Source organism: Colobus angolensis, unplaced genomic scaffold (assembly GCF_000951035.1).
Source record: "Colobus angolensis palliatus isolate OR3802 unplaced genomic scaffold, Cang.pa_1.0 Scaffold194, whole genome shotgun sequence".
Classification (NCBI taxonomy): Eukaryota; Metazoa; Chordata; class Mammalia; order Primates; family Cercopithecidae; genus Colobus; species Colobus angolensis.
Window position 1 is genome coordinate 4,815,019 of NW_012115088.1, and position 17,098 is coordinate 4,832,116.

Consider the following 17,098-nt stretch of genomic DNA (forward strand, 5'->3'; position numbering starts at 1 on the left):
ACATGTTCAAAGAGCCTAGGATCCCCCAAAAGTGTGATCACTAATACAGTCACATTAGTACAGCAGCCACTAGCCACAGGTGGCTATTCAAATGCAAATTTAATAAAATTAAAAATTCAGCCCCCTAGTTGCACTACTGACATTTCAAGTGCTCACCAGCCACACGTGGCTAGTGGCTGCCACACTAGACGCTAAAGATATGTCACTTCCACCATCGCAGGTAATTCTGTTGGACAGTGCTGTTCTGGAGACTTAAAAATTTCCATCACAAAATAGTAAAATTGAAAAGAACAAAGATACTGCCTCCTCACTTTTCTTCAGGAGACCACTAATTAAAGTGTGAAGGAAGTAGCACAGGAATAAATACAGAGACACATAAAACACCCTAGGGGTTCTGTCCCACCTTCTCCTTCTTCTTTGATGGACTTTGGTTGAGAGACAGCGAAGCACTGCATAGTTTCATATTTCTGATGAGCTTCCTGGTTGTCATGACCCTCCTCTTCTGAATCAGGTAAAGGTTTTACCAGCATCCGACAATTGAAGGTATGGCTGTTCCGCCTTGGAGGTTCGCCAGACCAAGATCCCCCATTCACTGAGCAAGGCAAAAGCAACCCAGTTTTACAGAGAAACAAACATCAGATTCATTGCCTCTGAATTATTAAAATGATGTAGGAAAAATATGATTATTTCATCTTTACGTAGTACTTTTATACTTTCCTAAATACTTTCATAATCTAGAGGAGGAAAAATCTTTTAACATTTTTACAACTTGGGAATATCCTGGAATTTTCTGTTTTTTTCCTCAAATTTTTAAAAATTTTATTATACTTCAAGTTCTGGGATACATGTGGAATCTTGGGATTTTCAAAACATTTTCTACACTACTTCTTTACCCGGACTCCTTCCCTTCAAGTCCAGTCCTGGATTGTTACTAGAATACTATAGTTTTCTACTTTTGCATCTTCCTAACTGATTTCTTGGAAATTGAGTTCAATCTACTTGCATTCCAATTTTAGATAAGTTACCTCTGCTCAAAACTCTGTGAGTGGCACCAAATGTAGTGCATATTAAATTCTTTCAGAGGATTTAGAATTGATGTAGTCTGAAGGATGAAGTCCATTAACACAGACTCTCACTAACCAGCTCCACTGCATCCATCTAACAGGATCTTCCACATTCCCCTGCACAAGCCTCCCCATGCTCCACCATACCAGGGCCACATGGATGTCCTTGCTCCCGCTGCCACTCTATCTAACACATCAGGTTGCCTCAGTTTCTCTCTCCATAGGTACTCATGCTCTAAAGCTGAGGTCCTCTACAATCAATACTTTACTATCTACTCCCCCATACTGCCTCCTAGGGCAGATTCTTCTTTTCTCAAATTTTACAGAAATTTTAGTATATGGTTTGTAACTTTGTTTTTCCTGAGTTGTTCAGTTGTAGTCTTTTTAAATTGTTTCACGTATATTTCTTCAATAAGACTGAAAAATCCTTGAAAATACAGTGCTAATGTAATTTCTTTTCAGGTTAACTACTTCAGACATCTATTTGAGTATTAAAACTAAAAAAAGTATGTATTTAAGAAAGAGACAATGAAAGAGAGGAAAGACATCAATTATTTTTGAAATGCATTAGAGATAACAATGAAAGAAATAAAACAATGACCGATTTTGAGAATTAAAGGGTGTTTATGGATTTTACCAGGTTAACTTCCTCATTTGACACATAAAAAGTCTGATGCCCAAAGACATGTTCAACTACTAGAAAAGTTGGAATCAGAACCAATCCTAATTCTCATTTTGGTGTTCTTTTCTATATCATTCCTTATGCTTTATCTAAAAACACTGGGGACAGTACGACAATAGAACAGGGGATCAAAAAAAGGGTGAGTCATAAGAAAACTAATATATTCTCCAGTAACCAGCTAAAGAAAATGGAGAAGGACACGTAGGTGTTATAGCGAACCCAATGGCCCATGAATGGCCCAGTGAACCCAAAGAGCCCATGGCCACTGGACTGTAGAATGAGAAAGGAAACAAACTCTAGAAAGGAAAAAGTTAGCTGTAAGAAATTATCTTAAAATTACAGAAAAACCCATAACTAGCTTTGTATATCTTTGCAGACATTTGGAAAGTTTATTTCAGCATCAGCATTTTATTTTATTATTATTACTTTTTTGAAACAGAGTCTCTGTCACCAAGGCTGGAGTGCAGTGGTGTGATCTTGGCTCACTGCAGTCTCCACCTCCTGGGCTCAAGGGATTCTCGTGCCTCAGCCTCTGGAGAAGCTGGGATTACAGGCACGAGCCACCACGCCTGGCTAATGTTTTGCATTTTTAGTGGAGGTGGGGTTTTGGCATGTTGGCCAGGCTGGTCTCGAACTCCTGACCTCAAGTGATCCACCAGCCTCAGCCTCCCAAAGTGCTGGGATTACAGGGGTAAGCCACTGAGCCCAGCCATTATCAGCATTTAAAAAAGCTTATTTACAAAATAAAGACTACACAGAGTAATCAACCGAAGAGAAAAAGAGTTCCTATTAAGTCAGATTAATAAGTTGAAAGTTAAAAGGATACAATATAAAGTAAGGCAAAAAGCTCTTTAGACAAGTGAATTAATAACAGTGAATTAATAAGTAGAGGTCTTTTAAGGAAGTCATAAAACTACTGAAGAGATCTGAAAATATTAGTTACTTGAAATAAGAAATCCCATTTTCTTAATTTACTAGAGAATATAATAAAGGAATCCTACACAAGTATTCACACATTTTGCATTACTGTTGTAGTCACTTTGAACAAAGAATTATCACATAAGGAAAAGCTAGCCCGAATGAAATTTGAAAAGGACCTTTCCCTACTTATTATAACAGTAAGACCAGCTAGTATAAACAATCTTAAGAACAGAAATACTTGCCAACTCAGGATTTGACCTTATTTTTCATTTCTTTCAATCCGTGAAGATGTTCTTAGCATCATCAGTTTGAGAATATTAAAAAAAGAATCACTTAGTGAGTGGGAACAGCAGTACTCTAGAGCGGCAGCTAAGGTGGGCCCATGCTGTGAATCACCCACTGCACATTGTGTCCTTAATCATCACGTATAGTCGGACGACATCTCCAAAATAAGATGAAGTCAGGAAATTCGAGACAGGGAGAGTGGGCTAAGGGAGCAGCATCTGGTGATCACACCTACAGGGCCCACCGGAGAGTCTGCGAGATGGAAGAGCCCATTCAGGGCTTGGGCTGTAGCATCTGAACCTCTCATCTGCCACTTGTTCCTTAACATTTTATTTCTAGAATGTGTATACACCTATAATATGCTTCATGTGCAGGACTCAAAATACGTTGAATCTCAAACTTCTCATGACCTTTGACTTTTCGGATGGTCATGGAGAAAATGGACAAAACGAAGTTGGCTAGAATGGAACAGGGTGAGGCAATGTGTCACCTTAAAAAACAATCTCTACATTATAGCACAAAGGACAGATGCTCGAGGGGATGGATACGCCAGCTCCATGATGTGATTATTTCACACTGCATGTCTATATCAAAACACCTCATGTATCCCATAAATATATACACCTACTATGTACCCACAAAAATAAAAAATTAAAAAACCACAACAATCTTATTTAAAATAGTTGCCGGCCGGGCGCGGTGGCTCAAGCCTGTAACCCCAGCACTTTGGGAGGCCGAGACAGGCAGATCACGAGGTCAGGAGATCGAGACCATCCTGGCTAACACGGTGAAACCCCGTCTCTACTAAAAATACAAAAACTAGCAGGGCGAGGTGGCGGGCGCCTGTAGTCCCAGCTACTCGGGAGGCTGAGGCAGGAGAATGGCGTAAACCCGGGAGGCGGAGCTTGCAGTGAGCTAAGATCCGGCCACTGCACTCCAGTCCAGGCGACAGAGCGAGACTCCGCCTCAAAAAAAAAAAAAAAAAAAAGAAAAGAAAATAGTTGCCATATAAGTACTTTCCATCTGAATCATTTTCATGAATCTGAATCAATTTCTGTTCATTTATCATAAGATAATTACTGCCAAGCAAAATCATCATCATCATCATCATCATCACTTTTTGGCCTTCTGGCTAAGAAGCAATGATTTTCATGTACTTTAAATACAGGATCAAAAATGATCACTCATTTGAGATCAGTATCTGAAGATGCCCCCTTTTCCATGACTTTTAAGCTTAAACACACAAGCATCTGTAAAAAACTACCCAGTCACTCTCATCCCCATCTGATATAATATAGTTTTATTTGATCCACTTCAACCAAGACAATGTGTGTGTGTATGAGGCGGGGGCAGGTGGAGGTGAGGGGAGGTAGGGAGGGAGACCCAGCCGACAGTCATTTACCTATAGACTTTGGCAGCAGGTTTTTGACAAATTCCGTGTGGTCCCCAACATGCAAGATGCTATATACACTTTTGTTCATCAGCTCTTCTTGGTTATACCTCAGATACTGTGTCACATTCTCTGACACAAACACAACGTTGCCTTCCAGGTTCACTACAAAGAAGAACCCATCAAGGGCCTAGGGGACAAAGTACAAACTGTTAGGATGCAACATAACATCACAGCAATTGTTAAGAAGGGAATGATCCCTTTAAGGGAAACACAATTCACACATGGATAGAAAAGAGATCTTTCTCAGCTCTCTCCCAGTTTTCAGGAACAATTAACACATTTTCTCTTGGTGAAATAGAAATTATTCCATCTTACTAAGTGGGAGAGAGAGCCTAGATTAGGGTTTCTTGTCACAAACTAAATGACCAACACTAACTCCATTAATTTATCAGGAGATAATTACTGTGAAGTAAAAGTGTACAGGCATTCATTTGTATTTTCAAAATGAGATTGACATACTCCACCGGGCCAAGAACAACTTTTATGTCACCAACCTAATGCATGGTAATTTTTATCTACAGTTTTTCATGTTATACAATGAGAGAAAGGAGTCATTAAAATTTTTTTCCCCAGTTTAAGGATAATTACCAGGAAAACCTTCCCAAATTTTACCACCTGGCTGTCACGGATTATATGAAAAACATCACAGATAATTTCAGACCTTTAAAGAAACATCAATCCTTTATTACTTGGTATATATGGGAAAGGGTCTCGGAAGTGTCTCTGATGTGGCAAACTCACCTTCATGGGGACCTCAGCATTGCCCTGCCCTTAGAAGGGCACTAATTATGCCAAATTATTCTATGTTACTTGTTCTCTAGATTAAGAAGCAGGTTCCTAAATTACCTAAATAACAGTAGCAAGCTTCCGGAAATGAGTTCACAGCTTCGCTTTTTGTTGTCATCCCAATGGAAGTGAGGGAAGGAGATAAAAAAATCTAGGATCATTTCAGGAAGTTGAGATAATAATAGTGGATGTGGACATGTTCACTGTGCCTTACACGTACCTCTTGGAAGGAATGTTTTATCTTTCCCACTTTATAGAGGAGGAAACTGAGGCTCAAAGAGGTTAATATCTCAGAACTAGTCAGTGGTAGTAGAGCTTGAATGTGAATCCAGGAGGATCCGATTCCAAAGCTCATGCTTTGATGACCATTCAGTACAGTCCTCTACTCTAATATTCATTCACCCCTAATCCATTTCCCATCATGTTCACTTTGGTGATGGAAATGTAGGGGGTTTAACAGTGAGTTTCTCCTGGTTACATTACCCCATTTTTCTTTTTTTGGTCCTTGCTTATCAAAGCTCTGTTTTTATGGGTCAGGTGAGTGATAAGGACTGAAAGCTTTACGCTGATTCATCATACCTGGGACCAGGACCATGGGGTCTAGTCAGTTTAGGCTGCTCAGTTTCTTTATGATACATGTTTATTACAATTTTATCCTTTTTGAAGATAAGGTCTTGCTCTGCGCCCAGCCTGGTGTGCCGTGGCACGATCATAGCTCACTGCAGCCTTGAACCCCTGGGCTCAAGCTATCCTCCCACCTCAGCCTCCTGAGTAGCTAGGATCACAGGTATGTACCACCACACCCAGATATTTTTTATTTTTTGAGACAGGGTCTCACTCTGTTGCCTAGGCTGGGGTACAGTGGCATGATCATGGCTCACTGTAGCCTTCACCTCCTGGGCCCAAGGGATCCTCCCATCTCAGCCTACCAAGTAGCTGGAACCACAGGCACGTACCATCACACTTGACTAATTTTTTAACTTTTGTAATGATGGAGTCTCCCCATGTTGCCCAAGTTGGTCTTGAACTCCTGGGTCCAAGTGATCCTCCTTGTCTCAGCCTCATAAAGGGGTGAAATTACAGGCATGAGTCAGTGCACCAGGCTTTTTAAATTTTCTGTAGAGAAAGGAACTCACTGTGTTGCCCAGGCTGGTCTCAAACTCTCAGCCTCAAGTGATCCTCCCACCACTCCGTAATCCCAAAGTGCTGGGATTATAGGCATGAGCCACTATACCCAGCATGTTTATTACTATTTTTAAGATGAATGTCATATATATATACACATACAACAATGAATTTGGTGGATGGGGCCTAAAGTGTTTACTTTTTCCCGAGTTTGTTTTTTCCTTAAGTTACTATTAAACAGGCTTCTATTTTATGAGCTATCTTTGAATATATTTCGTCTTTAATTCTATTTTAATCACAAAACTAAGTGCTCTCTCAAATTAGAACTGACCATAAGGTACTAAAGAAAGGTTCACCCATTTGGTTTTTAAGTTTTTCTTAAAACATTCTATCAGGTTTTCTCAATGGTATGAACCACATGCAGGACAAAGCAAGACTACATGTAAATAAACAGCCTTTCATAATACATGGTACTAACCTTGAGAACTGTGTGCAAGTGTGTACACTCAGGAAGTTAGGTGATAAGTTATATGCCCAGTGTCCCTTTTCAGCTCATTGATTTGGATATACCCTTTGATAAGGATTTTCATAATCATATTACCTATGGTTCATTTTTAAAAGTACATGTTGCTTCCTACTGCTTATACCACAGTAAAAAGACTGACTTGAGGCATAATAAAACTGGAAGATGAAATTGTTTCATCTCATAAAGCTGTGTTTTTTTAAGGCTCACTATGATATGCTCTGATGAAAAAAGCTGACATTTGGTTGTGCTGCCTAGCAACCACTATGCTATGATGTAAGCATGAGTGTGCATCTATGCCTAGGAACAGCTCCATGAGAACATGTTCTCTCTGTTTCAGTGATTGCACGTAAACAGGGATAAAAATTTAAATTCAAACCGTAAGTCACCAGATTTAAGAATAACCTCTCTAACACATTTAACACTCAAGTCCTGCTACACAGGTTCTTGATCAATGTACTAAATTCTCAGAAGACTATTTCGAACGACAAAAATGTTGGTTTGATTTTATGACATCAGGTCTACTGAAATCTAGCAATCTGATTTCTACAACTGATGAACTCAAAGGGCTTGAGTCCCAGCTCTGGTTACTCCCAGCATTTCTATTTAGAAGTCTCAAAAGTCTTCCCAGGAGTTTCCACTCTAATGTTCCCCTTACCCCAAGATATGATGAATAAACACAGGTATAGGGAAATTCCCCAACTGTAATAATTTAGTTAACATAATTTTCAAATCACTTTTTAATTTATAATTCAAACATTTTTCCAAAGGAAATTATCCACTTTCTTTCATTTAATTCTAAATGGTCCACCTAGTTACAGTTTTCATAATCTGCTTCTAAGAACCCAGAGAGAAGTAGCACTCTCTGGCCTTCCATTGCCTTGTTGACTATAGAAAAATTGGGTTAAGTGTGTTTTTGCTTTTCTCCTGGAAGGTGAGGCTGAATGTTTTCAAGCCAGTGATTCAAGAGGAGATAAGCAAGGGCCAACATTGGGACATTTAAAGCCTTTTGGCCAGCAGGTTCAGCCCCAGGAAATGAAGTTTGTCATTTCTAAACAGAAAGTCTGGGTCAGACGATCTTGAAGTCTTTATTGTGTGCCCCCTTCTGCCCTGCCCCCAATTTTATGGTAGATTTTCACAGAATTAGATTTTCTAAAAATAAAAATCCCTTTAAACATCAACTGAAAAAAAGAGATAAGGGGGACTATTGGTTATCTTTATTTTAAAAATCAGAATTGTTGGCTGCTGCAGCAAGCTAGCTGATTCTACACTGGCAGTGCTGCAAAGCTTCTGGCCATGCAGTCTTTTCAACCTCATCATATCATCAGCCGAGCAAATTATCCTGAGAACTGACATAATTTATGTCTCAGGGTTCCTCTGTTTCTTGTTATATATTCACTGACATTTTTTTTTCTCATCTTACCATAACCTACATCTTGAATTTTAATTTTGGAAAAGGTACAGCAAAGCACTTGGCTTTTAGTACTAGTTAATAAAACAGAAAAACTGTACTTTACAAATTCTAGACATTAGCTGGTCATAAAGCTTCCTTAATAAAGAACAGGTAGTTAAGACTAACCTTATGCTTCTCTTCAAAGTTCCTTTTGCCTATTATTTTACTTTTCTTCCTTATGAGATAAATAAGCTAGTTTGAAATAGCATAAGTAGGAAGCATAAAGCTCCTCCTTGGTCCTCATATTTTAACCTGTATGTATAGGCATTTGCACAGGGCATACACAAAATTTAAGAATTTTGAGAACATTTCAAGCTAAAATACAACACAGAATTTAGTAGGACTTGTGAATAGTTTCCCAAATAAATGCTCAACTGGCAATTACAACTTGTCAATGTCTACTGTAAATCTAGTTTATTTAATTCTATGCTAATTTCAAACACACATTTACTAGTAGCAGGAGCCAAAACATACGTGGAGACACAGAGCCATATCAGCAAGCTCAAGAGGTACATAGTACTAGTGTGGATTCTCCTTAAATTATATTCACCTGAAATTAAATGTAATAATGTGAAGATCAACAAGATTTTAAAATACGGTACTAAAATGAAGATGTGTTACCTCAAGCATCATAGGCCCCAGCGCATCCTTGTCGATGACACCCTGCCCTGTAGAGGATACATCTGACTTCTGTACTTCATCTATGTTGGCAGCTGCTGCTTTCTCTGCAATAAACATAAGTGTGAATTAAATGGCAGTGCTATATCAAGGACAGAGTGACACAGAAATGTTTTTATTGTGATGATTTTTAAAAATCTCTAGTGGGATCAGATGCAGCTACAAAAGAGTTAGAGTACATCCCTGTTGCCCCTAAATGGGAGACACTGCTGGAAGCAGAAGCCAGAACATTAACTTTTCACCTCTAGAACCTGTGGCTCAGATCCCCTTTCAGGCTGCTCAGAAAATGAGTTTTGAGGTTTCCTGACAGTCCCCGACAGGCATTTTTTTCTAGATTATGAAACTGCTATATTCTATGGCACAATTAGCTTCTACTCAGGAGATTCCCCAAACTAGGATAAAGGAAGGTCTGTTGTTCAGAATTCAGTAGCATAATCAGAGACAGATTTGGACACATTTGAAGAAATAACAAGGAGTCATAAACTGCTATGGCTGCCCCCATGGGACACTCTGCAATGTCTGCCTGGACTCTTTTACTGTTCCACTTCTGCTAACATTCCCATTTAAAGTGGCCAGGAAGATTTGGTCCCAATGCTTCTCCATCTAAGAGGTTAGAAGCACCCTACCAGAGACTTGGGGAATTTCAACGGCTGCCCTTTGATGTAGCAAAGAGGCACGTAATGTGTGCTCCTGGATGGAAACGTGCAAGGCAAATTTCAGGCTCATGAAGACAGGAAGGCCCCAGAAGACATTCTACATAGAATGAGAACGTTTTGTGAAAAAGCTCACAGAAGAAAAAGATGCACACTTATCAACGTATTTGTAAAGCAGTTATATCAAGAACACCAAAAAAAGTTTAAAGCATAACATATACATATCAACAACTTGCTAGAAAACAACACAAAATGTGACAATTATTTGTACCTGAATAAATTATATCCTTGTTTATACTGCATGTTATCATTGTAATTAAACGTAGAAATAGAAAACTGTAAATCAATTTAGCACTCAGAATTAACCTGCTTTCAGAACCTTAATAATTTTTTTGTCAAAAATATTTTATGCAGTATGTTGAAAATCTGTAAAGCCTAATTTATGGCTGAGAACCTAGAAAACAAATAGGAATTACGTGGGTCCTCCCAATCTTGCCATTCCCACGACAAAGCTTCCACAGAGCATGTTATCAATGGAAGGGGAAGATGACCTGTGCAGTTCAAGCTCAAACTCAGCCACTGAGAAGTATGACTCTAAGCAAGCTGCTTAAACTTACCTGTCTTCCATATATCAGGGACCGAGCTAAAGTAAAGGGGATGATACGTGAAACACTCTTTAAAAATACAAAGAAGTTTTCAAATGTATCATAATACTAGCATATCTGTATTGATTAGTTCTTCCTTGAGTTCCATATGTAGTAATTTCTTTGCAGAGCTTATCATAAGCAGACTGTATCTGCTTTATCAACTCTCTAATATATTCCTGATTTACCTCCTTAGATCGAAAAAATTGTGACTGCCTATAAATAGAGATATGACTTGTCTGGTAGCCTTCATAACTCAATATTGGCAGATTTGTCAGTCCTTGCTTCATTTCTGGCTTTGCTGCCTTTCCAAGCTCCTCACTGCGGGATGCTGTACATTTGTTCTGTCTGCAGGCTTCGTCTCATCCCAATTCCTCAGTCAGTCCCTTCTGAGGCGGGAAATACCTCAGGGTCTCCAGCCACAGGATTGGTTTAGCCAGTTATTGCATGTGACTGCCCCCATCCCCTTTTCCTGGAATCTTTTTAATTGCCAAATAGACTCACAGTAAAATAAATGTGCACTGGGGCATACTTTTTAATTTTGTTGGCGGTTTGCTCTGTAAGGATGTTGATTTCTTTTCAAGATCTGCTCACTTTTCTACCCACCATTTCAGGAATAGGATTTGCACTGCTAACTGCTGCTTCATCTAATTTTCAAGGGCCATCTTGCTATGGGAGCTATGCTGGATTTTCCTTGAGCACCACCATCCACACCACACTCTGTGGGGTCTTCTTGGATGTAGACAGGGTGTGTACCTCTCTTAACAGTCCTTGTTGTAGAGGCCCCAGTGTGCCTCAGACCTAAGGATCCCTATGTTTCATGAATACTAAATCTCAAGGCCCATATAAAAGATGTCATAATTTGTGTGGTCCTACCGCATTTATTTCTTGATTGTCTTCAGTGTTGCGGCAGTCCATGTACAGGAGCAATGTGCTGACATACCACAGACTGAGTGATCCGCAGCCTTTCCTTCACTTAACTATTCACAGGGGTTGCATTCTCCCATCAGGGGTCACATTCTCCCATCTTTCAGTAGCAGCAGTGATTCTCAAAATGCAATGGTAAATGTAAGACAACCGCCCTGGAGGGGGGTCTATCAGAATGTGCAGTGGGAACACACAGACAGCTTGAAAGGTCTGCTTCGCTGAGATTCGAATACATCTTCCTAGGAGGATATCCCCTTCTCCTGCCTCCTACAGCATGACACACACTGCACAAAAGAGTAGGCTACCCCACTTGAAGGTAAGCTTTTTGAACTGTGTCTGGATTCTCAATAGCACCATCCCGATTTCAGACCAGGTTTTCACTGCATCTATGGGGGCTGACTGAGAGGCTAGACCCACCACCAGCACTTCCCCCCAGAAGCATGGGAGCAAGTGAGATCGAGGTGTGTGGAAAAAGAAAGTAATTTTCTCCTTTTGCCTCACTGGACCTCCAGGGTAGAGGAGGAGGATACAATGGGCGGACAGGGTCAAGTAATATGGGAAAGGGTTTCCTAAAAACTGGTCTTAAATAACAACCTTATCTTGCTATAGTCAAGAAGTTTCAAGGCATCTCATATTCTCTCAGGATCCCAAGTCCTATTATTCCACTGTTTTATTATTTTTAAGAATGAATTTAGTTTAGGTTAATGTTGGGGGAGAGAGGGAGAGGAAACAATAGCTGTCAATCACAAAGGCAATCCTGTGCCTATCGCTGATTGCTAGAAAACATCAGGCTATTTGGCACATGAGATTCTGATAGCACAATAGTAATGAATTACTGTTTTCTATGGTTTCGACACTAATGCTGCATTTTTGGGCAAAATAAATACAAAATAATGATGTTTGTGATAGTAACCAAATTCTAGGCCTTTTAAAGACAATAAGTACGCCTTGTGAGATGTTTATGGTACCAGGGTATGATCATCTTTCTGAGGATCTAAATTCAGCCATCAACATTCTGTGTGATACAAAAACCTTACACTTAGATAACTCAATCAGGCAGGTTCCTCAACACTGGTTAAGTCTCCGTGCCTGGGTATTCTAAATTCTAGCAACATGCTCAGGCAAAGAATTTTAGACTTTTGTCAAAGGTTATGTAGAATCAGGATCAAATCTGTACAGAATTTTACTTTTAGGAATTTATAGATCAGATATAATTTGGGGTAAGGGCCTACGATTTAAATTGGGAGATGATTTAGATCTCACAAAACGTGTTTGAGGAACAACTGGAGGAAAGCCTGGATAAAAATAATTATTACCCTGAAACATTATTTATAAATGTGAAACATGCTGTTTTATTCTTTAAAATATTCAACTGATAAATATTTAAGAGGAAGAAAGCAGCAACTAACAGCAGTAATGGAGAATGAGTGGCCTATGTGAGCCCACATGAGGGAATAGAACAGTGACACTGGGATGGGCAGAGTAGCCTATGTCTGTGTGTCTGGTCTGTGGCCTGCACTGTCTATGCAGGGGAAGCAAAGTGAAAAATCCTCGTCCGCTGAGGGCTCACCCTCTATCCAGGAGGGCAAAACTATTACAACCCAACCAAATGAAGACAACATAGGGCTAAACGGCAAGCCCTCGGTTCAAAAAAGGGATGGAAATGGCTGGACATAGCTGAAAGTATTTCACATATGTTGTAACCGAATTGGATTCTGCAGGATATGCAAGTGGACAGCAAGAAAACAGGTGGGGACGGATGTGTGGCTGGCATCGGGCCACTACAAAATTTCAGCCTGGCTTGAAAGCCTATGGTAAGGAACACTGGCGAAATGTTGATCTAAGCTGGAACTCTAGAGATCAGCCTAAACGTATATTAGCGGAAACTGTGATTTGAAAGAAAATTCCAAATGAGTTTATAGGCTACTTGCAAGAAAAGTTTTAAAAAGTGTTGCAATATTTACACAAATGCTATTTATATATATTAAGAGAATGGGAAATTTTTATTCCTCATAAAGTAAGGAAATATAAGAAAAAAGAGTAAAGAATTCAGAGCTTCTTACTCTTATCCTTGCAAGAATGAAACATCTATTTTCTAGCTAATTTGTCTATTCTTTAATTCTGTATTGAATTTGTGCTTTGACCATTTCTTAATATTAAAAAGAAAAAAATCAATAATATGAAGTGATAGAAAACACTCAGAAATAGGGCTTTACCAATGTAATTGGAATCTAAATTAAACTGGTCCTAAATTTATGTTATTTGGGTACTTTTCATGAAGTAATTACTACCTCTGTTGAATGTTCAGTTGAGCCTTGAAATTATACAGGAGGAGGAAAAAGAAGGGAGGAAGGGAGGAGGAAAAAGAAAAGGACTCTTTAGAGAGATACTATTATGTTAACCGGACATATACTGGTATCTTGACAGAGCATTTCAGTAACGAGTATGCTATTTTTATGTACCAGATAAAAAAAGCTTAAATCCTTTGATATTTATACTCCTGTAAGTACAGCATTACTATACTAAAACACACTATTTAATATTTTTAAATAAGGCAGTTTTCTCAGCGGTCACAAACTATATTTACTTTTCTATATTTTGCATCCATTAACCATAAAAATATATTGTTACAAAAATATCCTTCAGTAAACTAAACAGTAGAAAGCTCATCTCAGAGTTTCATACGATCAAAACCTTATGAAATCTCATTATTACAGATGGAACTCTTTTTAAATCAGAGAAAGAGATTATAAAATCAAATTTTCAGAGACTACTAGAAGATTTCTTCTAAGCCCTGACTTCATTATTTCTTCCTGCTACGCTTTTACCATTAAAGTTATTCTTTTTATTGTATTAAATTTTTTTTTTTTTGGTAGAGACAGGGTTTCACTCTGTTGCCCAGGCTGGTCTTGAACTCCTGGGCTCAAGCAATCCTCTCGCCTTGGTCTCCCAAAGTGCTGGGATTACAGACATGAACCACCATGCCCAGTCCCCAAAGTTATCCTTTTTAGATAAAGAACACGACCTAATAAAGTAACAATGAATAATAATTCTATCCTTATATTCCTCACTCCCAAAAGACTTAAAAAAAAAATCATGAAATAGCTCTGATCTTTTTAGAACTGATCAGCAGGAAGTAGCTATGATCTTTTTAATAGCGCCCAGTTTTACAAATGCAGAACTCTGATTGGAGAGATCATCCAAGGATGCCTCTATAATCTTTTTCTGACTCTCCTTTTCCTCCTGGGTGGCTGCTTGAAGAGCAATCCCTCACGATCCCCTTCTCCATTTGCCCGTGCTCCAGAAATCCAATACCAATTAATTAGATTTCCACTTTCAAAGCGAAGAACAAAACCCCATCTCTTCAGGGACCATGTTAAGATGAGTCATACCACAAACTGAGGAAAAATCATTAATATTATATTCCATATGTTTTTTTGTAAGTAATTATTATTCATGCTTTCTCTTAGAACAAAAGAAAAGGTGAACAGGGAAAGAATTTCATCCTAGAAATATACGTGATTTGAAAATACAAGGAAAAAAATATTTATTTTTTGAAGCAGCTGTATTAAATTGCTAATTGGCATGTAGAGGCATAAATTTGTTATTTATTTGTTTATTTTTAGAGACAGCATCCCACCATGTTACCAGGCTGAAGTGCAGTGGCTATTCACAGGTGTGATCATAGCACATTACAGCCTTGAACTCTTGGGCTTAAGCAATCCTTCTGACTCAGCCTCAAGTAGCTGAGATTATTGGCAAATGCCACTGTGCTCAGCTCCAGGCATAACTTGAAAGTAAAATTCCAGTCTTCTGGTAAGAACAACAATAAATTAGAAACTGATCCCAGCAAAAACTTAATTTAGTTTTTAAAAAGTACATTTAAATATTTTTAAATTATCAAGTGATGTTTCTTTAAAAAAAGGCCTTTACATAATCTTCTGAAGTATCATTTATTAATTTTGGTTGCTTATTTAATCTCATAGTATTAGGTACTCTTAATCAATTTTTTATTAGGCAACTGAACTGAGATTATGAATTCAGAGAGTCTTTCCACAAAGCATTACCAGAACAGAGTTCTAACCCTTCACCGGGGTGGCAGTCATGCTCAAGGGACAGCCACATAATTGTTCTAACTCCAGCAGCAGCAGTGGCAACCATCACTGATTACTTAGAAACCTAAACGCTGCTAAATATCTCCCATTATAGGGACAGGGTGACACTGTCGTTATGGTAGAAATTGATACTCTTTTGCTTTTTCCTTTTTTGGGGATCATCTGAAGAGGCTGTAGAAAACATGTAGAAATTAGTCTATCTTTAAAAAGTCAGAATCCAAACAAATGTCACTCACTCTGTAATAATGAATCTACTGAAAGATAATCCACAGGGTATGTACACAGATACAGAGACATTTTAAGACTGCCCATGTTTAGGGAACCCTGAAGTGTAAAGACAATTAAGAATTTAGGTTATCTTTCTGTTTGGTCAAGCCTGAGGACAGTTGTTTTTACAGAAGCTGTATTATTTAAATTAGATAGAATTAGAATCTTTGACTAAAATGGAATCTGATACTTTGTGTAGGTTTTATAATTAATTCCTCTGCTTCAAAATGAGTAAAATCACTCACCTAGAAATCTACAAATTTTTCAGTAGACTGACGTCAAACACAAGTCTAATTACCTCCACAACAAATTTGATTTGAAGATTCTACTGGGAAAACATCCACGATTTCTATCTTTTCCTGCATTAAGAAACTGGATGTTTCAGGTGAAGTGACTGTCAAAGCCAGCAGCAGTGAGACCTACGCAGAGCAAAGAAGTCACTGAAACAATGATGGGTAGTTTCTGACCAAGCACTATAGATGAAATATTACAGGAAAAGTTATGTAGCATCTCAAAGGTTCTAGAAGGTAAAATGAGAGAATTATGCATCTGCACCCAACTAAAATTAGAAAAGCTGCCATATGGCTTTGTGAAGCCAGCAGCACATTCTTATTCATTAGGAAGCATTCTGCTAACATAAAAACACAAGGCCCTTCCTGTGCTCTCCAAATGTGTTTATCTTTTCAACATTAATGCACTATATATCATCAAGCTGCTGAAGTCTCCTGCCGTGCATATTAAAAGCGCGCAGCTGCACTTTCTTTAGTAGTGGGAGGAACCTAAGCCTCAAGTTGCCTCCCTCTTTTTCTGACATTGAGCTTCTTCTTAACATCATGATTTCCCTTCAGCATGAAGAAATAGCAAAATTAACCAATCTGAAGGCCATCTTCACCCAGCAAACCCCTCTTACTCTCTGCTTTAGAGAAAGCAACATACTTGGTTTCGTTTTCATCAATGGTATAAGGCTTGACTACTTAAGTAGAACTAAAAATCATGTCCCAAGTTTGAAATACATAGGCCTACTTTTAAAATTAATGTACTACAGCAGCCAGAATAGACTTTGAGTATAACTGGCTAGAAAATGCTTTTGTTCATAGGAATTCACCATCATTCCCTCTGCTATTGCTCATATATATATTACTATTTAATAGCCCACTTCGTATAGTACCTATGAGTATTGAATTTACTGATAGGTAAAATGGGCAGTGGAAAATCTTTCACAAGCTACGTGAGTAACAATTTGTCCAAAATCTTCCTTTTATATAATCCAAATTCCTGCACGCCACAGTTCATGTCCTATAGGAGCTTAAATTTAAAGATCAACTGCAGAAGAAAAAAAATACTTAAGCACACAGTAAACAATGTAGACACTGAAACAACCCATGGAAACATGGCTTCAGGAAGTGCTTCAAGTTAGTGAACTGAAAGCCAACAAGTATTAAATATTATACATATTACATTTATTATGGCAGCATTCATTCATTCCCTGATAGGATAATGGTGCATCTCTTTTTTTTTTTTT

General features: G+C 38.5%; 1 protein-coding gene across 1 annotated transcript in view; it reads right to left on the minus strand.

The window, feature by feature from the left end:
- Positions 1–17,098, minus strand: part of NCOA2 (nuclear receptor coactivator 2) — a 295,634-nt gene that overhangs the window by 56,815 nt on the left and 221,721 nt on the right. The window contains exons 5-7 of the mRNA XM_011940928.1: positions 8,914–9,017; positions 4,355–4,532; positions 404–592 (exon numbers count right to left, since the gene is read on the minus strand). Of these exons, the coding sequence (XP_011796318.1) occupies positions 404–592; positions 4,355–4,532; positions 8,914–9,017 (471 nt within the window). The remainder of the gene's footprint in view (positions 1–403; positions 593–4,354; positions 4,533–8,913; positions 9,018–17,098) is intronic.